The sequence below is a fragment of the Protopterus annectens genome, chromosome 2.part2, assembly GCF_019279795.1.
Source record: "Protopterus annectens isolate FY-2018-M chromosome 2.part2, PAN1.0, whole genome shotgun sequence".
In the NCBI taxonomy this organism is placed as follows: domain Eukaryota; kingdom Metazoa; phylum Chordata; order Ceratodontiformes; family Protopteridae; genus Protopterus; species Protopterus annectens.
The window spans coordinates 1,128,274,952-1,128,298,579 of NC_056730.1; the positions used below are offsets into that span (position 1 = coordinate 1,128,274,952).

Sequence of the window (23,628 nt, forward strand, 5' to 3'; positions counted from 1 at the left end):
AAATTCCCGATGTTACAACCCAGTCAGAGGGATCTAGCAGCAGTAGAGATTCAGAAGTCATCCAAGTAGTCCCACTAGACCTAATAGGATCTGGATTCTACTCCAGATTCTTTTTAGTGCCAAAAAAGACCAGGGACTGAAGAGCAATTTTAGATCTCAGCATACTGAACAAATTTGTACAGCAGACAAAATTCCAGATGGTCATGGTTCAGTCTAGCCTTCCCTTTCTAGAGAAGGACAATTGAATGTGCTCTGTAGATTGTCAGGACATGTATTACCACATAAAGATGGAAAAGCATTCCAGAAGATATCTCCTCTTCTGGCTAGGAGCCAGTCATTACCAATTCTGAGTGCTGCCCTTTGGTCTCACCACAGCTGCCAGGGTGTTCAGATGTATGGCAGTTGTAGTGGCTCATTTGAGGCTACAGGGTTTATGGGTGTTTCCATATCTAGACTGGCTCCTCACCACCCCCTCCAGGCATCTACTGCTTTATGCCATAGATTTATTTCATTCTACATCTTGCCAAAACACTAGGCATGTCAGTCAACAAAGAAAAGTCACAAGTGATTCCCACGTAGGATCCCACCTCTGGGACAGTTTTCAAGGAGCCGCAATCCTCACCACTGACGCTGGTGAGGGATGTTCACTTGAAAGAAAAATAGATGCAGTATTTCCAGATGCAGCTGTCTGCACCAAACACAATTTCCCTTAAGAGCACACAGGGAACACACTCCCATCCTGGGTCTGGGATTCCCTCTCACTCTCACCAGGCCCCAAGTAAGACTCCACACTGATGACAGCTGTAGAGTTGAGTCCTCAGCTGAGTGTTCCAAGCCAAGTCCTCCATCACCCTTTCTGTGAAACCAGTGTTCTGTGTCTCTGCTCCAAGTAGCTGGTGCACTTACATTTTGAGATTTGATTTTCTCACCACACACACACACACCTGGGAAAGGCTGGCACAGATTTACCATCTATGCCCCCTCTGCCTAGACTGATACTGCCACCAGAATATTCCCAAGCCAGCTACCCTGAGGCTCTTACAAGGGTACTCAATTATACAGAGTAAAATTAATACTAATTCAAATGGTAGTGTTTGAGCAATGCAGCAAGGCTTTCAGGAGCGGCCAGTGTGTCACCAAATAAGTACTCTCAAAGGATAAACTGTTGTCTAAAAGACCAGCCACAATGAAAAGTTTAAATACATTTAATAATAAATAAAAAAACAAGAAAATACTAAATATCTGTTTACAGTAAACACCAGAGTTTGTCACAGGAAATATTAAAAATAACACATCTGGAAAGTTTTACACAGTTACAGAAAAACAGTACTTAACTATTCTTACTATATTTTCCTAACTGATTTAAACAGTTACTGTATGTGGTCACTTACTAGCACAAGGCAAGATGAAGTAGGGGAGTGGTCCTTTTCTTGTCCGGTTTCACAAACTGCTCATTTTGACTGAGAAACTTCTCAATATAATATCTACATATTGTTTCAGAGTTGGTTGTACAACATCACATCTGGTCATCTGATCTGTTTCCCCACACTCACCAACACTAGAAGCTGCCAGGATTTTAGCACCTACATGTCATTAATGCACACACGAGTATTGCTCAGATCTGATGCAGCTGCTGGAAGCCATAAAACAATTGCAAACTTCTACTCCTCCTACAGAGACTAGCAAACCATGCTTCTTACAGACAGTTGCATCCCTTGCTTCATTCAAAACTGTGAGATAACATCTTTATGGCCTTGGCCCAGGTTTTAATTTCTTTACTATTTTTAAGTTTGAGATTAACCTCTTCTCTTCCATTTTCCTTGGTTACAATATATACCTTAAACAGTTACAATAATGCATATACATTTATTTGCTTTCCAGCAGGGTACACTGTTGATACATTTTAACACAAGCAGCTGTACAAATCAGTTTGATATACAAATGACATGATTCTTTACAAAATTCCAGCCAACTGCACTGGCATATGTTACACATCCACTGTCCTGCTTCTCCTGGTATGGCTGGCAGCACCTTCTATTGTCACACTTGCGTGCAAAGTGCTGTATGGTTTTATCTTTATAGCTTTTCCAGCGTGGAAAACACTTGAAATACTTTCAGAGAACATGATCTCCTATCAATTTCTTTTTTTGTAACCATTTTCTCTTTATCAGATTGTAGCCAATTTCTGTTTATCAGATTGTTTCCACGGATTTATGAGGACCAGATACAGAATTGCTACTAAGCATACATTTATTTGCTAGAAAAAGCCTTATAGTGTACAATATTCTTTTTCATGTACTTGCTTTCTCTTAAAACTTGTTAGTGGGTCAGTCTAAGGGCCTTAATCCAATAATTCTCCTATGCAAGAATGAATAAAAGCACATTTAATTTTTTGTTATACTGATTTGATCAGACTTTTTTACATTGCATTGCCTACATTTCTTAAAATTGAACAGAGAGAAAGCAAGAAGGGAAAAAGAAAAAAAAAACAGGAACATCTGATTACAATAGTACCCTCATTACACTTAAAGGTAACTGAGAAAACTTTATAACATGCAAAGAAAATCATGCACTGTAAAAATATACTATTACGTACAGTTAACTTTCTCCCTCCTCTTCCCCTCCCCTAAGTTTTTTCTGAATATTAATAACATGAAGTAGGGCATATGCTGTAGAGTCTCCTACAAGTCCAACAAGGTCCAAAAAAGTCCAATATTTCAATAATTTTTTGTTCTATCATATTTCACAAATATAATTATTGCTTTATAATCCCACTTTTGTCAATTTCTACGTTACTAGTTTTATTCCTGTTCCTCCCTCTTTCTCCCATATCCTGGGACTGCTTCATCTCCAATGCACTCTTGATTCTTCTAGGCAACTCTCATGCTCATTTCCTTCTCTCCAGCATTTTTCATTGAAGCATTAGAAAAGGTTTCACTGGAACAGTCTATCTGTAGTCTTTATTACCAGAAGAACAAGAAGTAGAATCTCCTGTTTCATGGCTCCCTTTTTGTTAGACAAACTTTTGTATTCTTAGCATGTACTTCTTAAAAATGATTTTTGTCTCTACAGAGAAGAATAGTTTCAAGATTGCTGGGTACAGCAGTTTGAATCTTATTCCTGCTTCTCAACATTCCATGACTAGTGGCATAAATTTACTCTTCTGCCTGCTGTACAATGAGTAATCATTCTTCACAAACACTCTGCTGTCTACCTCTTTTAGTACTTTGCCCTTCTGCCACAGTTTTGTCAGAATCAACTCCTCCTGCTGTAGGATTGCATCTTTGCTATTAAAGGTATAGGATGCTTTCTCTTAGCTATGTTTGGAGCATACACACAATCTGCCCTTTCAATTAACAACTACCAGTCCAGTTGCTTATTTGTGCTTTCATAAAGTTTAAACAGTGTGTTCCTTCCAACTTCTCTAGTACAGCTAAAAATCTCATATTTTCCTTGCATGCTGTGTCCTCTAATTCTATTATTTTTTAAACATTTCTTCTTGAACAGTCTCCTTCAGCCAGCCTTTTCTTCATTTCAACCTGTGATTTTTTGCAGTGTTTTATTATCTCATCTGAATGTCTGTTTAAAGCTTCTTCCATTTTTTCCAGTCTTTTGTGGTTTGAGTTGATATACTCCCATGATTGTTTCATATGTTTTAACCAGGTGTGTACGCAGTTGTCTTATACGTTTCTGTAGATTACTGGAAGTCATGTCTGGAGCTTGCATTGCTTTTTGCTGAACAGCTGCAGAAGGTTTCTTGGGCAGTATTTTTCCTCACTTTATATAGGATCATAATAGGTTACTAGGCTATTGGCCCTGGGGCCGTTATAAGCCTAGCCAAGAGTATAGCCCATATTTAGACAAATCAGCACCCGATGCCCCTGTCAAGTGGGGACATGGATGGAATGCCAGGGGTATGTTTTCTGTTTCCCATCCAGTTATCCAGGTTGCGCTTAAAGGGGTAAAGAGGTACTCTGCTTGATGTGGAGAGGCATTCCATAGATGGAGATGTCTCTGGGACAAAATCTGTCCTGCCAACAACTCTTGTTGATGTCACAGACCAGGTTGAGGCCTCACATATGGGTTACTTGAGTGGAGCTTGACTTGCGGATATGCAGCAGGTCCCATCAAGGTGGGGTCCTTAATCACCTTGTATGCCAGAGGTCACCTCTGAAGAGTCTGTATGAAACTGAGTAGAGGGATGAGGCTTTTAGCCTATCTGTGTAAGATAGATGTTTGAAGCCCTAGATCCTCCTGGTGAGGAACCTCTGTGGTCTCTCCAGCTGCTGCATGTGCTTTGCGAGGTACATGGCAAAAGGGACCTTGCACTCAATAATAGGCCGTATAAGGGAATAATACAGGGATGTTATGATCTCCTTTTCCCTGTATGGGATACCCTTACTTATGAGGTGGGCCATGTAGAAGGCTTTCCATACAATGGAAGCAACATGGTGGTCAAAAGTCAGGTTGCTATCAACCTTGGTGCCCAAATCCCTCACAACTGATTGCGTGCTTAGGATGTTGTTGTTAATGTGATAATTTGTGGGACATCACTCTTCCCCCAAGGGATACATTTTTTGGTATTTAGCTTGAGGCCATGTTTCTGGCACCAGTCATTTGTCTGAGTGAAACCCTCTTTGAGGATGTCCACATCACTATGGGAATTGATGACAGCACCCAGCTTGCAGTCATCTGCAAATTGGTCAGCCATAACCTACTGTTTTGGCCTGCCCTCATTAAAGTATATCCCAAATAACGGAGGCATCAAGACCAAACCCTGGGGTATGCCACTTGTTACGGGTCTACTGCTTGAGCTGGCTTCCCTTATTTTGACTATGTGGGTTCTATCAGTGAGCCAGTTTGCCACCCATTTAGTAACGTATGGATTGATTCCTAGTTGAGAGAGTTTATCTATTATGCCTGAGTGGGGAATAGTGCCAAAGGCTTTGGCCAGGTCAAGGTAGGTGGTATGCACCACCTTCCCCTCGTCCATGGCTTTGGTGACTTGTCTCAAAGAAGTCGACCAAATTTAGCAGACATGACCTCCCCTTGAAGTCAAACTGTGTGGGATCAAGTGTTTGGAGGTTGCCAATGTCCTTGTTAATGAGATCCATGATTATCCATTCCATGGCTTTGCAGATCAAGCTAGTTAGGCTCATGGGTCTATAATTTCTTTAATCGGTGGATGCTCCACCTTTGTGTAAAGGGATGACAGTGGCTGTCCTCCACTCAGCTGGGACAAAGCCAGTACTTTGGCTTTGGTTGAATAGGGTGCCTAATGGTGTTGCAAGTTCCTGCTTGAGTTCACTTCGGATGCAACCTGGGATGTTATCTGGTCCCATGGAGACTGTATTTTTTTGTCTTTGAGAGAGCAGTGATGACCTGTTCCCTAGGTATAAGGGGGAAGGGAGCAGGTACTGGGGATGTCCTGATTTACTGATGGGGAGACATTGGGGTAAAGGTTTCACTGAATCTGTCAGCCAGGAAGTTTGCTATATCTACAGCATTTGTATATGTGGTGTCCTTGACCACCAGTTCGGAACAGATCTGGGTGCTTCCTTTGAGGTTGCAGATATATGTGGAGAAGGCCTTATGATTGTCTCTAGTAGATGTGGCCAATTTGGACTCGAAGTTTGCTTTGGAGGATTTCACTAGTGCTGTTATTTGCTTGTTCAGGCTAATGAGACATTGCTTCCAGTTGGGCATCTGCTCCTTCTTGGTCTTGGGCAGCAATTTGTTTTCCTTTTATTATAGAGCTTATTTATTGCAGATGTCCACCAGATAGGTTTACTCTTCTTTGCGGAGGATGATTTAGTCCTTTCAGGTATTCCTGATTCCATGCATCTATATAAATGCTCGTATAGTGCTTTGGTGTAGTTTTCGATATTGGTGCCAGAGCCTACAGAGGGGGAGGGGGCTGTGAAGCTGTTTATCCCATCCCTCAGGAGGCTGTAATCAGCTTTGGAGAAGTTTTTATGTCTGATCCTAGCTAGAGGGGGGTAGGGGGAGATGGTGACTTTGAAAGTGACATTTTGTGGTTGGATCTGACCAGGGAGGATGATGCTCTGGTTTTGTAGCTGATTTTCTCTTAGGTCTTCTGTATTTCTTTTTTCTTGGCATCTAGGTAGTGCACTTACTAACTCGTCACTGAAATTTACCCAGAAATACAAGGAGAGCTAGAATTATGCTGTTACTCAATGTGCAGCCATCTTGGAAGTCCTGTAATCTGTTCTTGACCTTCTCTATTGGAACTGTTTTGACTTTAGCTCTGAAGTCCTCATTTCTTTGTCCTGTAGTGTGCCTTCTAGTACCTGTCTCCGGCAATTATCTCCATCACCTCAAGCTTCCTCAGCTGTTGTGCCTTCACTGCCTGGGTTTTTGTGCTGTGCAGAAGCATAGGCTGTACCACTGCAGCTCACTTTTCAACAACTTTGGTGTTCTTCTGTTTCACACTACTCCTTAATTTTTTTTCTGGTGATTTGCAGCACCTCGGAATCTAGCTTTGATGTCCTGTATCAGATTTCTCATCTTAACCACACTTCACATATTTGAAGCTGTTAACCTGTTTTACTATTTTACCTTGTGTCAATTTTCAGCTTCTTCTGATTTGCTGAGAAGGCCATTTTATTGATTGTGCTCTGTTCCTTTGCATGTGTCTTCAGTTTTGCATTCCACTCCCCTTGCTGATGGTCCAATTCAAGGAAGAGTTGTTTAAACCAGCCGCTTTGGGCATCTGCTGTGGTTCTTAGTGTCCTGTATCAGATTTCTCATCTTAACCACACTTCACATATTTGAAGCTGTTAACCTGTTTTACTATTTTACCTTGTGTCAATTTTCAGCTTCTTCTGATTTGCTGAGAAGGCCATTTTATTGATTGTGCTCTGTTCCTTTGCATGTGTCTTCAGTTTTGCATTCCAGTCCCCTTGCTGATGGTCCAATTCGAGGAAGAGTTGTTTAAACCAGCCGCTTTGGGCATCTGCTGTGGTTCTTAGTGTCCTCATGACAGGAGAACATGGATCACAGAATGCATGCTGTGGCAGGGCTAACCACCTGACAGTGTAAAGTATGGCTCTAGGTGATTCGGCTGTGTTCTCTAATGTTGCCAAATGGGCATGAGTATATTGCTGGTGATGGGACCCAGCCTACTACCAGGGTGGGAGTTGTGTATGTGCCCCTTTTGTCACATGTTTGCCTGCCGTAAAGCCCAGCGCCCTAGGTCAATAAGCTACTGGCTGGCCGGTGTACAGTTTGGGTTATCTAGGATAGCTGTGAGTGAAAGCTGAACGTAAAACTAAGAATTGCCACACTCAGCATAGGTTCCTTGACACAATGGAGCTTGGGATGACATGATAGTAAGGAGGGGGCTGGACATCTTATGTGTCCAAGAGACAAGATGGAAGGGCAGTGCAGCAAAGCCACTTGGCTTGGGATCCAGAGTCTGCTTACTCGGGAGGAGGACAGGCTAAAAATAATGTGGGAATTGTGGTGAGGGTGAGCCTTCAGAATCCAGTGAAGCATGTCAACCAAATTAAACTCCAGCCTAATGATAGGACAGTTTTTTATAATCTTAGCTTATGCCCCACAGCAGGGTTGTGATAGTGTGGAAAAGTGTGCTTTCAGACAGTAGTTGCAGGAAGTACTAGATAAAGCAGGACAACGTGAATTGTTAATGGGTGACTTGAATGCACATGTCTAGACAGACAGCAGAATATGAGGACTGCCTGGGCCTACATGGGTGGAGCAACAGGAATAAAGGAGAGGCAATTCTAGACCTTTGTCTGGCAAATGGCTTGATAGTAGCCAACACATGGTTCAGAAAGAGAGAGAGTCAAAAGATCATGTACAAGAATGGCCAACATCCCACTGGTAGATTTCCTCATAGTAAGGAAAAGGGTACTGGGGTAGAATCAGCAATTGCAAAGTCATCCCCAGTAGAACAGTCAGCCCACAGCATAAACCACTGGCTGCCACAATCCGCTGCCAGCAGTAGTCAGAGAAGGCTTTAAGGTTAACCGATACCAGACTGAGGACCTGGAAGTTGACTGTAAAGAAAGCACAACAGCTGAAGGAATCTCTTGGGGCTGTAGTATCTCAAGAATAAGAGGAAATAAATGAAGCTGAAGAAGAAGAATGACAGCACCTCAAAACAGCACGTGTGAGTAGTACAAAGCAGACATGTTGCCGAGCCAGATAGGGAGATAAGGTGCATAAAGAAAGCTGGTGGTGGCATGCAGAAGTCCAGGAAGTTATCAAAAGAAAGGAGGTGTGCAGGAAAAAGGAGATGGAAAAGACGGACCAGTCTAGGAAGGAATACTGCTTGACTAACAAAGACTGAGAGCAGTTACAATATCAAAAAACAAGGCATCAGAGGCACTCTACCTGCTTCTGGAAAGTAAGTCAGTAGACGGCACAAAGAAACTATCAATTTGCTAGGCAAAGACAAAAAGATAAAGAAGATAGTCAGACACCCTTCATAAGAGATGCCAGCAGCAACCAGCTCACCAGTCCACAGGACATCAAAAACAGATGGAATGAGTACTTCCAACAGCTTCTGAATGAAGAAAACCCCACAGGAGCTGTACTGCCCCAGACACAGCCTACCATGAGAGAAGAAGAGGAGCCACCATAGAAGAAGGAACGGCACCAAGGAAAATGAAGTTGGGGAAAGCAGCAGGCTCAGAGGACGTCACAGCAGAGATAAGGATGCTTGGTGAAGATAGGAGAGAAATGGCTTGAGGGCACTCATAGCAGTGTGGAGAGAAAGGTGTAATCGATAATGACTGGAGAATAAGCATGCTAATGCCAGCATTCAAGAGTTCAAGAACAAAGGGGAACAACCCCAGCTGTGGGGAGTACGAAGGTATCAATTTTATGTCACATTGCATGAAAGTTCTGAAGAGGGTAATTGATAAACAGATATGCAGAGTAGTAGAAAGTAAGATGGGAGATGAGCAGTTCAGATTCAGATCAGGATGCAGAACAACTGACTTGATGTTTGCAGTGAGATAGATAACTTGAGAAGAAGCTTGAGATGAATAGAGAGAGCAACTGGGCATTCCTAGACTTGGAGAAAGTATATGACAAGGTCACAAGAAGGCTGACTTGTGCAGTCCTGCAGTGGTTTAAAGTCTCAAAAACGTTGGTAAAATTAGTTCAAGCTATGTACAAAGACACAATAACACAAGTACAAACAGTGTTCAACCTCACAGATTAGTTCCCAGTGAGAGAGGGTGCGCACCAGGGGTTCAGCTCTGAGCCCACTGCTGTTCATACTGGTAATGGACTACATTACCAAACAGGTTGGAGGGGACTGATCAACAAAGTTGGTGTATGCAGATAATGTGGCATTACAGGAAGACTGAGCAAGAACTTCAGCAAAAGACAGGGGAATTTAATGAAAAACTGAAGGCACATGGGATGAAGTGGATTACAGTAAGACCATTGTAATGGCAGCAAATGGAGTTCAGAAGAAGCTGAGAATTGCAGTAGTAGGGAAAATAGTGGAACAGGTTAACAGCCTCAATTATCTGGAAGGGGTGGTTGAGGAGAAGAGAAGTCTGTATGAGGATGTCAAAGCTAGAATCAGAATATGTACAAAGCAGTGGTGCAGCCAGTAATACTGTGTAGTACAGAAACCTGAGACGTAAATGCAGAGCAGTTGAAGTTTAGAGGTGATGGTGATGAAGTACTTGTGACAGATGGCAGGCTGCACACAGTGGGACAGATGAAGAACTGTGGATGTAAGAGCAGAAGCCAAAGTAGGTCCAATTGCAGAAAAGGTTAAAAAGAACAGGTTATAGTGATTCTGACATGTATGCAGAAAAGCAGAAGACAATCTGGTGAAGATTTGGGACAGACAGGAAGAAGTCAAGCGGGAACAAGGGCCTCCACCAAAAAGATGGATGGATTGTGTGAGAAAACCTGTGACAGTTGGGCATGAGTGTTGAAGGCAGGAGAGTGGCATTGAAAAGAGAGAGAGAGAGCTGGTGACAGTTGACTTGATATCCTGGACCCAGGTAGAAAATGAGGAAAAGTGGGTGGGGTTGATAGTCTGCATACTGCAGCTGTTCCCTCTTGTTTGCTAATGTACTCTTTCAATGGTATGAACAGAAATGGACTGCAAGATGATCCCTGATATGTAATCATACCCACTGGGAAAACCTCTCTGTATTTTGTTGTTTTGTCCTTGTACATAGCCTGTATTATTTTACCAGTGTTTCTGGACTTCAGACCATTGCAAGACTACCCAAATTGACTTCTTGGACCTTGTTGTACACTTTTCCCCATGTCTAGGAATCTCCAGTTGTCCTTTTTCCTTATCTCCAGCTCCTGTGCTGTTTCCCTCTCTGCAAACAGTGGCTCGATTTATACTGTATTTTGATCTGAATCTGAACTACTCTTGTTCCATTTTTACTGTAGTACTCTATTTATCAGTTACCTCTGCTGCATACACTTGCAGTATGACAGGAGTTTGATACTTCTGTACTGCCCACAGATGTATGTATTCCCTTTTTTCTTGTGTAATGGCCCCTAGAATATTTGATCTCCAAGCGTGTGGGGTACTCCTCGCTTTCCATATTACGATGAGTACTCTCAGAAGCAGTTGCTCTGCTGTGCATCCAACATCTTGATTTTATCTGCTGTGGCTTCATGACACTTTCCTTGGCTTTGTTTTCCTTACTGCATTTTTTCCTCATTTGTTATAAGCTGTGTAGTTAGTAGTACAGTTTCTTTGGACCTTCTTCATTCAAAGGCCTCACATACTCTCTCCATCTACTAGTGATCCCCTCTGGACTGGTGAGCATGTTGTTGGTGGTGTCCCTTATGAATGGCATGTACTGGCTATCTTCGTCTTTCTGTTGGTTTGCAAACATGATAGTTTATAGGACTTGCCTAGTCTCTTTCCAGAAATTGGTGGATATTCTGTGATGCCTTGTACTTTGCCCGAGCAACTTCTGTCTCAGCCTTTTTGTTAGCTAACCAATATTCCTCCTTATACCAGTCTGGCTTTTCTATATCCAATTTCTTCCTGTGCTTCTCCTGTGGTTTGATAATTTCTCAGACTTCTATATTCTGCCACCGCATTTCCTTATGTGTATTTTTCCTCACACATGGCTCCACTTCATATTTGTTCTGTTTTCACATATGTTATTTAGACTATTGTTCTTCTGCTCCACTTATTTTTTCTTCAGTGGTGGATTTACCAGGGGGCTAGAGGAACTAACCCTTGCAAAGAGACATTAACAGTTATGTTGTTAATTTATCTAAATATCATTTCAACGATGCAGAATTATTTGTTCTAAATTTAGGTCTGAATTTCATTCCTACTGTTGTTTCTAGGTTATATGACGTACAGAAAGATGTATTTGTGTTTGGCAGGAAATTATATCTTAAATATTTTTTTAGTCGACTTCATAATGGTGAACATGATTTGTTGAATGCCAGTAGTAGTTCTTCTTTTTCTTCAGACAGTTTTTATTCATGTGCATCTGAAGATATAGTCAATGCATATTTTAAGTTTGATACAAGTAATGTTCCTTCCTCTAGTCAGTTTACTCCACAAGTGTTACATGGTGAAGTGACTAATTTTGTTAAAATGACAAATCATTGTATTGGGGTAATGTATGAGAAGTTTATGAAGGACAAAAATAATATTAATTATAATACACAATACAATGATTGGAAAACTTTGATGGCACTAAGCAAAGGGAACAAGATTATTTTTAAGCCTGCAGATAAAGGCAATAAATTAGTTGTCATGGATTGTTTAGATTATTTTGAAATGTGTACGGAACATCTTAGTGATAACCAGACCTATGAGCAGGTAGATATAGATATATACCATTTAGCTACTGTAGCTTATAAAGAACTTATTCAGAAAGGATGTAGGTTAGATTATTTTAGTAATCAGGATGTTAAAAACAAATTTCAGGTAGATAAATGTTCCATGGCTTACTTTTACTGTCTACCTAAGATTCATAAAAAGTTGAACAAACCGCCAGGCAGACCCATTGTCTCTGGACGGTCTTATTTTTTACACAATTTGGGAATTTTTTTGCATAATTATTTGTTACCATATGTCAAAGCATTACCATCTTATATTACTGATGTATTTGAATTTTTAAAGAAAATACATGATCTGCACTGGAATGACAACATGTATTGGGTAACAGTTGATGTAAAAAGTTTGTACACCAGTGTAAGTCATTCTTTTGGACTGGAGTCAGTCAGATTTTTTCTAGGAGAATCTCCATCAACTGAATTTATTATTGATTTGATTGCTTTTTCTTTGAATAATAATTTTTTTGAATTTAACAATATGTTATACCGTCAAAAACAAGGTACAGCCATGAGGGCAGCTTTTGCCCCCATGTATGCAAATCTGGCAATGGGTCTGTTTGAAGCTGAAGTTATCTATAGACATCAATTTTTTTCAAAAATATGTCATCAGATACTTTAGGTACGTTGAGGATTTAATTTTTTTAGTAGAAGGTGGTAGAACTTATGTTCAACAGTTTATTGATGATTTAAACTTTAACAGATTTTCTTTACAATTTGATGGCCTTAGAATAGGCACTTATATGCCTTTCTTGGATGTAGTTTTGGACATCAGTAATGGCACCCACTTAATAACTTCTGTTAATAGAAAATTTGAAGGGGGTACTCATTATGTTCATAGCAATAGCGGACATCCCCCCCATACTATTAGTTCCTTGCCATATGGAGAAATGGTCAGAATTTCTCGTCTGTGCAACAACAGTGAATCTTTTCATAAAGAGCTACAGTTACTATTTGATGCTTTTGTTAAGAGAGGTTATAATATACATATGTTAACTGATAGTTATAACAAACTTATTGATAAAAATAATAAAACAATGGCTTTATCTTGCAAAAAGGTCTATAACTATCAACAAACTAATAAGATAAAACAACCAGAAAAAGCAAGCATGTATTTTGTTACCAACTATGGTTGCTTTAAAACAGAATTTGTCAAGCTTTTTTCACAATTTTGGGAATATTTTAGTTCCCTGAATAATGTTAATTCTTGGCTGAATGTAAATTTAAAATTTTCTTACCGAAGAGGGAAGAATATTAAAGACTTTTTGGTAAAAAGTAGATTTAATTTTCCAATAGCATCCATATCACATGGTGTTAGGAAAATGGGAACTGAGCAGTGTGGCAAGTGTAAAACATGTCAGTTTGTCATCTCTAGTTTTCCTTGTATTAACAATATTCCATTTGAAGTGAAGAATAATTTTAATTGTAACTCAGAGGGTGTTATTTATGCACTTAGTTGCCCTTGTAAGAAATTTTACATAGGGGAAATGAAAAGAGTGTTTAAAGTAAGACTTTTAGAACATGTAAATGATATAAAAAATAAGAAATATGATAGTCCTGTTGGTATACATTTTTTAAAGTTTCATAACAGTGATAGCAAGGGATTGAAGGGATGTGTTCTAGAACAAATCAATCTTCACTATAATGTAAGTGAGAATATGAAACAATGTTTACAACATAAGGAAGCTGTGTATATTTTAAAATGTAAAACACTACATCCTTTTGGTTTGAATGAAGATTTTAACTGGAAGATGCCTGCTAAATTGAATGTAATTCTGTTAATTAATTAATTGTTTAATTGAAGCTGTTGACAAAGCTTTTTGGTATATATATGGAGAGCTTTTGTGTGTTATTTGTACTCCTTGAAGGCATTGGCCGAGACGTCAGAGTTCTTTTATTAAAACTACATTTGGTGGATTCCTTTTCGTTGTTGGTTGTTCGGCTAGAGGAACTAAGGCTGCCATATTAGCAGCTGCCTCTCAAGTGTACCTTCTTGAGGAGTAGAATTTTAAGCTTTTCCTTTAACAAAAATGCTTAACAGTTTTAGTGCAGCTTGGGAGCGTGGATCCTAAAATGTGATTGGAGTGTGAGGAGTGGTTCCTTGTCAGCTGATCCTGGCAGTCCAGTTGTGTTCAAGAGCTACTCTGTGAAGACTAGATAGGAAATTACATACTGTGTGGTAAAATCTTGTGGGAGTGCAGGCCTCCTTGAAGTTCAGACTGCTTTTACAGGTGCCACTGCTGTTATTGGAAGATTTGAGGAACATACGTCGACAAGCAAATTGAAGTTAGAAACGTTATTTAAAACTTGCCACAGGGGCAGGGGATTTCAACTTATGTTTGCTTTTCAGCACTCTGCTCAACTGTCCCTTATTTTGCTGAATGGCCCTGGTTGTTGCCTTATATTTTTTGGTCTAAGTCTAGTAAAATTTGCAGTTTTCTGGCAAATCAGTAAGGATTGCAGTTACCCAACACTCTCATATATGTTTGGTTTCAAACTTCATATCCTTTAGAAAATTCATGTAAAGTTTGTATTTTCAGCATCTTATAAGTGCAATACTTAAGTCTGTCCCCGTTTAAGAGTTGACCTCTGTTAATATTTAGCTTTATCCCTGATTCTTGAGATAAGAGGTTGGGGTGGTTCAGGGGTTGCACTGTATGGTTCTGAAAACAACCACCAAGAATACATATTTGGGCCATTATATATTTAGTCAGTTATTTGATCACAAGCGGATATCAGGGGTACACATAACCATAAAGTGTCTAACTGTCACATCAATGTGTGCATGCATGCAATGAGTACTTCTCTCAACTATCTGCAATTCTGCTTCATATTTTGGTCTGTTGCTCATAAAAAGTTTTCTGGCAAATTGTGGATTATAATCCCTGAAAATTGACAGCCGTGGGTTTCAGACTTATTACTCAGAAAATGCTTGCTAATGCAGGCCCTGTTCATCCAGCAATTTCCTTAGTGGATTAAAATCTGTTCCTGATGCTGGGTTTTTGTCCCTGATTTTTAAGATGTTGAGAGTGCACAGAGTCTAGCAATGGGTTATACTGTGCGGTTCAGACAGCAGCAGATTGAATACATTTCTAGGCCAATATTTATGCATTTATTAATTTGATCGCTAGCAGACATCTGAGATGTGTACTGCCATTCAAGTGGTGTGTGTATCCACATGTATGTGTGTGTGTATATTGTATGCTAGACTTAGCTTGTCAGGCAGTGTTGGTGATGTATACTGTCTTATTTGTGGACATGCACAATATTGGAGGACACATTCATAATTTTTCTGAAGATGAGTAAAAAAAAAAAAAAAAACATTTAACAAGTAATTATCTTTCAAAAATATGGCAGAAAATGCATCATAGACCATCTGCATCCATCGGTCCTTTTGGGGATTTGTTGACTCCCACACAATCCGAATGTATAAGGAAATTTTGACACGGGCTTAATAGGGAGGTATCATATTCAAACTTTTGCTCCAGGCCTCACCTAGTGTGCTCAGGGGTGTGCCCAGAAGATTGGTTTAGCTTATCTGGGGGCTGGAGACAGTTTAGTCAATTTCATAGGTTGGTACTAGGCTATCGACCCTAGGGCCTATACAAACCTAGCCATAACAATTCCCTGGATATTTCTTCCCACAGTATTTACTTCCCTGGACCCAGCAGGGCGACTGTGATCCACAGGGTGAATTTCCTATTTTCCATCCAATCGTCAAGATTCCTTTTGAAGAGAGCCAAGGAGGTGCTCTGCTTGACATGTTTGGTCAGTCTATTCCAGAGTCTGGGGAGTCTCTGGGTCAGGAACCTATCCCTCCAGCAAGTTTTGTTCGTTGTGATGATGAGGTTTACATCCCTGGAGCGTGTGACGCTGACGGATTGGGATTTCTTTAATTGGAGCATGTCCAACAGCTCAGGGTTTGACATGGCCTTGCTTGTTAAGTAGAGACCGCCTCTGAGTAGACTATATGCCACTGAGTATAGCTGGAGTTTTTTTAGATGGTCAGCATAGGGCATCTGCTTTAGGCCTGCTTTTTCTTTTAGTGAGGTATTTCTGTGGCCTTTCCAGCTGTTGCAGATGTCTTGTGAGGTACATACCAAATGGGGCATTGTACTCTATAATGAGTCTAATGAGGGATGAGTACAGTGGGACAATGACCACCTTTTTTCTAGATGAAAAGCCCTTTGTGATGAGGTGTGCCACACAGAAGGATTTCCTGACTGTTGTGAGGATGTGGTTATCAAAGGTGAGACCACTGTCCACCTGTGTCCCTAAGTCTCTCGTCACACTTGTACTGCCACCTATGTGGTAATTCATGAGTACATAGTTTTTCCCAAAGGGGATAACTATACATATCTTGGCATTAAGCTTGAGCCTTTGGCTCTGGCACCAAGCATCTGTTTCTGTAAGGCCCTTTTTTAGTATATCCACATCATTTGGGGATTCAATAATGGCTCCCAGTTTGCAGTCATCTGCGAACTTTGTTAGCCAGAGTCCCTTAGTGTTGGCCTGTACTTCAGAGAAGTAGATGCCAAGCAAGAGCTGTCCCAGAACTGAACCCTGAGGTACTCCACTTGTCACTTGTCTGGAGCTGGATTTGGAGTCTACTACTTTTACAGTCTGGGTTCTGTCAGTAAGCCAGTTGGCAACCCATCAAGTGACGTAGGGATTTATGCCCAGCTTAGTAAGTTTATCTGTGATTCCAGAGTGGATTCTTTAACTTTCCTCGCAGTCAGACCTCTGAGGTTTTCCGAGAATTTTGCTGTGGCTTGTCTGGAGATGGTGTACTATCTAAGAGCAGCATGCTGGACTTCATTAGTCAGTATTTTTTTCACATTTTACTCACAATCAGACTTTAGACATATATTCATTCAGATGGCTAGTATTTTAGGGATAAGGAGGCAGCAGTGCATGCATGTCTAACACTATCAAGTTTAAATATGCTGCTGTGGCATTTTGTTCACTTTTACCCAGTCTGACATCAGATGGGTTCACAGAGGATATCTCTTGGGGACAGAGGTAAGGCAGCATGCTATGTGTATATATGGCAGCAATAACTTGAAATCATGATTGCAACCATTCTCACTTTCATTTTGATCCTGATCTAATACGAGAAGGGTACATAGGAAGTGGCTATCATTTTTGAGATGGAGAGACAGCCACTATTTCCAGATATGTTGTGTATGTATTCTTGTAAGCATTTGTCTTAATTTATTGGAAAATATGATTTTCGGTTTTGAACTTCCAGCCTTGTGCCCAACCTGTCTTTTCCTTAAAAGAAGGGAAGACTGAATTTCCTGTTCATATAATCACTGGTTCAGAAGGTTAGAAAAAGGAACTAAAAATACACTTCAGATTCTCTGGAACCCTCCAACTTAGTCTATATTTCACTTTAGTCATGGCCAGTCTTACTGTTCAGCTTAAGACAAGGTGTGGAAATGCATGGAGTAGATCTTACAGATGATGTGGGGAAGCTAGGGTGCAGGAAAATAAGCAAGAGTTATCACCTTGGGCTAAACGTAATCACTAATATTATGGAATCTTCTTATACCTTTAATGTCTTTATGAAATATAACTGCTTTTTGAATTTCACAGTTCAGTTTAATATATGTACTTTGAAATGTGCAGATCATGAAAAATGAAGGGAGTGAGTGTACCATGAAGTGGGACTATTTAGTACTGAATGACTAGTAATATTTATGTTTGATTAGTAGCAGCTCCCCCATCTGTATCTGTTCTGGATCTGCCAGTGCTCTTTTTCCTGAGATGCTACAGCCATGATTATTTGACCTCCTGTGCTTTTGTACTGCCAATTTCCAAGTCTTCCACATAGTCTCTCATCTTTGAGCCTTCTCTGGCCATTGCTCGCAGTTAATTTTGGTTACCATTGAGATGACTTTGCAGTCTCAAACACTGTGCCCTTTCCTTTATAGGAAGACATCTACCAAAGGTGTATGCTGGCCAGTTTTGTATGGGATCTTGTGATTATGTTGGCAAGTCCTGTGTAAACCACTTTTACGTTCTTTACCTTGCAGAAGTCCAGAACACCGTCTCCTTCATTGTTCATGTTGACACAACCATGAAGACCCAGGCAGTCCTGTTTTTATTTGCAGTGTACAGTGACTCATTTAGGTACCTATATAGGTCTGATGTGGATACTTTCAAAGATATTTTTGGTTTGAGGAAAATGTACATTTCATAACTGCAAGGCTTTGCATACAGTTATTGACTGATGCAGTACTCACCCGTTCAGAGTGAGAGAGGAATTTGATTTTTATAAACTTATTTTTTTTTATAAGTGTATTACCATTGTACAGTTGTATTATACTGTTACTCTACATATGGAAAATCAAAAGACGTTTACTAATGTTCCATAAGCATATTTAGTATACAATACTGGTTTTGGCTGTAGCTTTCTTGTTTGTTTACTGCCTTCCAGGTAAAATATATTACTGTATGGAATTATACACAAATGTTATGATTTGTTACTGACTCTGCCAAAGATGATGACATAGTACCACAATGGTAGATCTTCAAAGGTAGGTCACTATAGTGGTAAAGCTACCCTATTACCATTTCCTCTTTCTTGTAAGAGGGAAATATTAGAGCTTCCTATAAAATATTAATGTACAAAGGAAGCATCTTTGAATATGTTTTCTTTGTCTCTCTTGTTCAACATGCTGTTATTTGTTGTAAAGGAAAGATCTGTATTTGCTTGAAAGTAGAGCCCCAGTAAATGTAGCACCTCAAGCAGATTCTCTGAAATGACCATTTCCAGAATGCTTTAATATTTTTTTTGGCTTTACCTTGAGATTATAATTGCGCAAGCCATGCTTCTGCCTTAATATTTTTCCCCTCTTTCCTCATTGCTGTATGACACTACGATAGTGCATGTAAGTAAGGCGGTAAAGTATCCACATGGATTCCACTGGGCATTGTTTTACTGATTATTTTCCTCAAGTGTTACGCAGGTTTGCATTTCAGGAGTTTGCCTTGGGCAGTATGTTTGCCAGCAGTCTATATTACAGCTCATTTCTGTTCTTCACACTGATTTTTCCAACAACTAATTTTGGGAAAATGTTTCACTTTTGATGTTTTAGCATGTTAAACGTCAGTATGACACACCTGCAGAATGCAGCATTGTGGATGTATGGATGTTGAAGAGTAAAAGCTTTTAAATGTCTGTTGGCCCAGGGCAAGTAGGCTAAGAATCATTCCTATCTGCAACAGTGTGAACTTATGGAAAATGTGAAAAGAAAGGTGGTGCAGAGTTTAAGGGGCATGTAAGTGATAACAGGAAACAAAAATCGCTGGAATGGGGTTCCCTACAATGGAGGGTGGAGCTTTCCTTTAAAGAAAAGTTAGAGACCAGTGTTAAAGGCTGCATTAAAATCCTTGTCATGTAAAAAAAAATCCTAGTTAGGTAAAATAGAGTAGTAGGGCATATACTACATGGAGTCTCAGCAACAGGAAGGAAGGAAGGAATTGCAACCTCATTAAAAAGTGGTTACCACTGCCAGATTTGTAGCCCTTACTTTTGAGTATTGGTTGGTGACACTTGCATTTTGAGAGGTTCTAGTGTTTTGGAGTCACTTGGGTGAATCTTATGCAAAATAGTGAGACAACTTCTGACCAAGGAACACATGAGATGCCGAGAGAAATACAGATTATTCAAGGGAATAAAAAAATAAATATAAGATAAATTGTTGCAAGTAAGTGGATCAAGTTACAGAGCAGGGATTGGAAACTGACACAATGAGAAGTTAAAGTAAACAAATGTTATGTTTTATAAAACATGGCTAAGTGATGGCTAAATGATGAAAATGTTTATTAGTCAGTTTAATGTGCTTTTCCATCTCTAGTGATTTCATATATTTACAAAAGGAAAGACCATTTTAGCTGCTGGTAGATGGTATACAACAGGTAGCGAAGGCTTAAAATCATCTACATATAGTTCCTTGTGTTTATTAGGGTTCTTTGGAGAGACTGAATTAAATTGTTGCCATTCTTGGTTTTTGTTGATTGCTTCCTTAAAGAATATTTAACACAACATGTTACATTTTGGTTCTTTAAGGAAAAAGTTGGAGAATTTGCAAAAATGTCAAAGACAGAGCTACTAGAAGCAACTGAAAAATCCATTGGTCCTCCAGAGATGTTCAAGCACCACTGTGAATTAAAAAATTTTCGTGAAAAGGAAAAAGAGCTAGAGGTAAGTTAATCTGTTTTAACTATGGGCCTTCATTTTATCTTTCCTAGATGTGATGCTGTATTTAACATGGTAAGCTTTGAATGTTGCGTTTGATGAAAACCCACGCTGTAGTGTTATGTCCAGTGAAGTATTTGAGTTAGTATTTTCAGATGTGAACACCCTTTGTGTTATTTAGAGGTAACAAACAACATTAACTGTGGCATGACAGAATGGTTCACAGTTTGAAAATAGCTGTATCATATTTTATTTTTTAAGTTGAAAATTGTTGCTTAAGAACATTTCATGTTGTAACATTTTAATTAATCAGTGGTACATTTACTATAATGTGCACTGGTGTATCACTCAGAGGAAATATTTTCATTGATTTTTCTGTAATGAAAAACACTGTACAAAGGATTAGTCCAGATAAAAATCAGTTTAGCTAGCAGGTCTAGGAGACGCTGCCTATTTCTGTCGCTCCCTCCCTGTGGGGACAAATGTGTTTCCTTATGGCTGGTGATCTTAAGTGATTCCCTCAAGTGGAGAACTCCTTGGGTTTCCAAGGTCAAACAGATAATCCATAAAGCTTGTATCATGTCTGGTATCTTGCCTAACAAGAAAGAGAGTACAAAGGATGAGTCCATGTAAAATCACTTTAGCTAGCAGATCTAGCTTTATTGTTCCTTTGCTCCCCAAAGAAGTTACCCAGTTGAGGGAATCACTTTAAGGCGACCAACAGCAATATGAAACAGATATTCCTCACACAGGGAAGGCATCAATATGTCTCCTAGGTATGATTTTTGATTAAAAAAAATTAATGTATATTTAGTAATGAGACTGGTCTGTAGGAAGAACATTTCATCAGTAATGTTTTAGTCTAGGGTTAAAAAGTCAGTATTTCCATGTTGAAGGAACTTGGTTATTTTTTGAACAGTAATACTTTTTTGTGTTGTATTCTGTGATTTTAGGCCGTTTATATCAGGAGTTTTTTCCTGTTTACATTTATATACAGTTCTTTCTTGTGTTTTCAATTGATCCCAAATTATTTATACCTTCCTTGGAAAGTTTTTGGTAATATTACTGTTGCCAGTGTCCACCAATAGATCTTTGATAGTAGTAAAATTAGTGAGTAAATCTTAATACTGTTTTTCTAATTTTAAAAGTAGGTTGTCATCAGTGTCTGTGGAGCAATAGGTAGCACCCTTGCCTTTGGGGCAGAAGGCTGTAGGTAGTATTCTCACACCAGGAAGATGGATTGTTGACGCAGCAGTGCAGCATAAGGGGGTACTTCACTCCTGAGTGTCTCATTCTTTGGATGATAGCATCAACCAAGGCAGATGCAGCCTTGGTTTAGTGATAACATGCAGGGAGGACATGCAGGGTCTGCACAGAAAGCACCCCAGCTAAGAATCGAACTGGAGAACCTCTTGCTGTGAGGCGACAGTGCTAACTGCTGCACCACTGTGCTGCCCTTCTGCATCAGATAATTTTATTTTAAGCTTTTAGCAGACTGTATTTAATTAAGACTTTAAATCATCTTGGGCCTTTTTGCTGATTTTTTTTTTTAAATTTTTTTTTATTTGATGTTTTGTTTATGGGGATAGTCCGACTGGGCACAAGCCTATTTTCAGTGGAGGCCCAGTGGGAAAAGTCCCAATAGATACAAATAAAAGCTTTAGGTTATAATCTTGTTCAGTGGTAGCATAAACAAAAGAAAACAAGTTATGTATAATACATATACAGGCTATAAATAAAAACAGCATATATAAAAAGCATAAGTAATAAAACAAATGTTTATTTTCTATTTTTTGTGTGTGTTATACACTTATAATCAAGAATTTACGTAGATGTGACTATGTTACAGTTTGTAGTATGCCAAACGTACGTGGTGTAGGTGAGGAATTTGAGTACAATGAGGTAATTAGGGTGAGAGTGAAAAAGGTTGGACAGAGGATCTCGAGAGAGAAAGTAAGGTGATTCTTGTAATGAAGTTAAAGGTGAGATAAGTTAGACATATATCAAGTAGACAGAAAACATCCGCAGAGGAAGATAGACAAGTTAAGTACGAGAACACCAATACAACTGGATGTCAGCATGGAGTTAGACAAGAGGGAATGATAGTCAACCAGAAGTTAGACAAGAGCAGAGCCAAGAATTAGATAGATGGAACTTTAGAAGTATTTTGAACTGTGAGGGACTGCAAGTGGTTGAGATGTTCTGTATGGTTAAGTTCCAAGTCACAGAGATTCGATTAAAGAGCATCTCCATAGTGATTGTTAGCTTTTATGACTTGCAATAGGAGTTTTCTAGAAGATATCAGGTGTCTTCTGTTAGACTGAGGCTGAAGTAGATTATGGAGTGGTGAACAGTTGTCAGGATGGTAAATTATACCATGGGCCATTATAAGCTTAGAGAGTGAGGGAGCAGAACAAATGAGCATGAAATCATCTGCATACTGTAAGATTACAGCTTGGTGAGCTCAGTGTGGAGCTTTTTGATAAGGATACCAAGTAGGAGTGGACCCAAGACAGAGCCTTGAACACCTAGTAGAACAGGTAATAGAGGATAACCCACGTTGCCATTTTACAGCTTGAATGCCAGATTGGTAGTTATGGAACTATGCGAGGGTTATATGGCTTAAATTAAGGCATGAAAGTTAACTAAGTAGTTTTTGGTGGGAGACATTATTGAATGCTTTGGACATGTCTATGAATGTAGAGGATACTAGATGACCATTATTTCTGTATTGGTTGATGGTGTTGGTGGAGGTTAGGAGAACTGTAGTGGTACTGTGGTGAGGTTGGAAGCCATGTTGGGAGTTTGTGCAGTTTAAATAAATGAGTAAGAGGAAAGTTTGATTTTTCTGTAATGCTGCTGTTTTATGTCAATATATTTTTTATTCAAGGCATTTAATAAATCCATAAATAGTCATTATCCCTTTATTTCATTTATTTCTGGACCATACAAATATTTTTCCATAAAATATTTTATTGTTTCCAAACCATGCTCATATAAGCATCGCAGTTAGAAGATAAAATTCTCTATTTCTTCCTTGAACCAGTCTTTAAACTCTCAACTTGACCATTCCATCTGACAGCTGACTTGTAAACATAGCTGTTTAATGATGTGGTATGGAGCAGGATATAATTTTTAATGATCATATCCTAGAATCTAATTTGTGTGAAACAGTGTCTCTGTGAACGTCTTAATCTCATGTATGTAAGAATAATGTGTAAATATTAAGGTATCTGCTTCTTAAGTCATTTAAGTTCTTTAGTTGTAACAAATATATATAGTTTTAAAAACTTTAGTTGATGTAGCAATCCTTCATTCATTTGATACACTACATTCTGATGTAAAATGTAGTTGAAATCTCCGTAATATCATATTACTTTTTATGTCACTAAAGAGCATGCCATGTAATTGTTTGCATATTTGGAGAGAAGATCTGGACTCCAGTACTTCGCAAATGTAAGCTGTCAGTTTTGATACCCTCCAACTATTACAGCAATCACTCTTTTGTCATTAAGTTAGTAAATTAGTTTAGGTGTAATTGTATTTCTTCCATAATACTAAAATTCTTTCCATTTGTGTGCTTA

General features: G+C 39.3%; 1 protein-coding gene across 1 annotated transcript in view; it reads left to right on the top strand.

Annotated features, from left to right (window-relative positions):
* Positions 1-23,628, top strand: part of SMC5 (structural maintenance of chromosomes 5) — a 3,018,525-nt gene that overhangs the window by 498,985 nt on the left and 2,495,912 nt on the right. Inside the window, exon 5 of the mRNA XM_044064368.1 lies at positions 19,916-20,050. Within this exon, the coding sequence (XP_043920303.1) occupies positions 19,916-20,050 (135 nt within the window). The remainder of the gene's footprint in view (positions 1-19,915; positions 20,051-23,628) is intronic.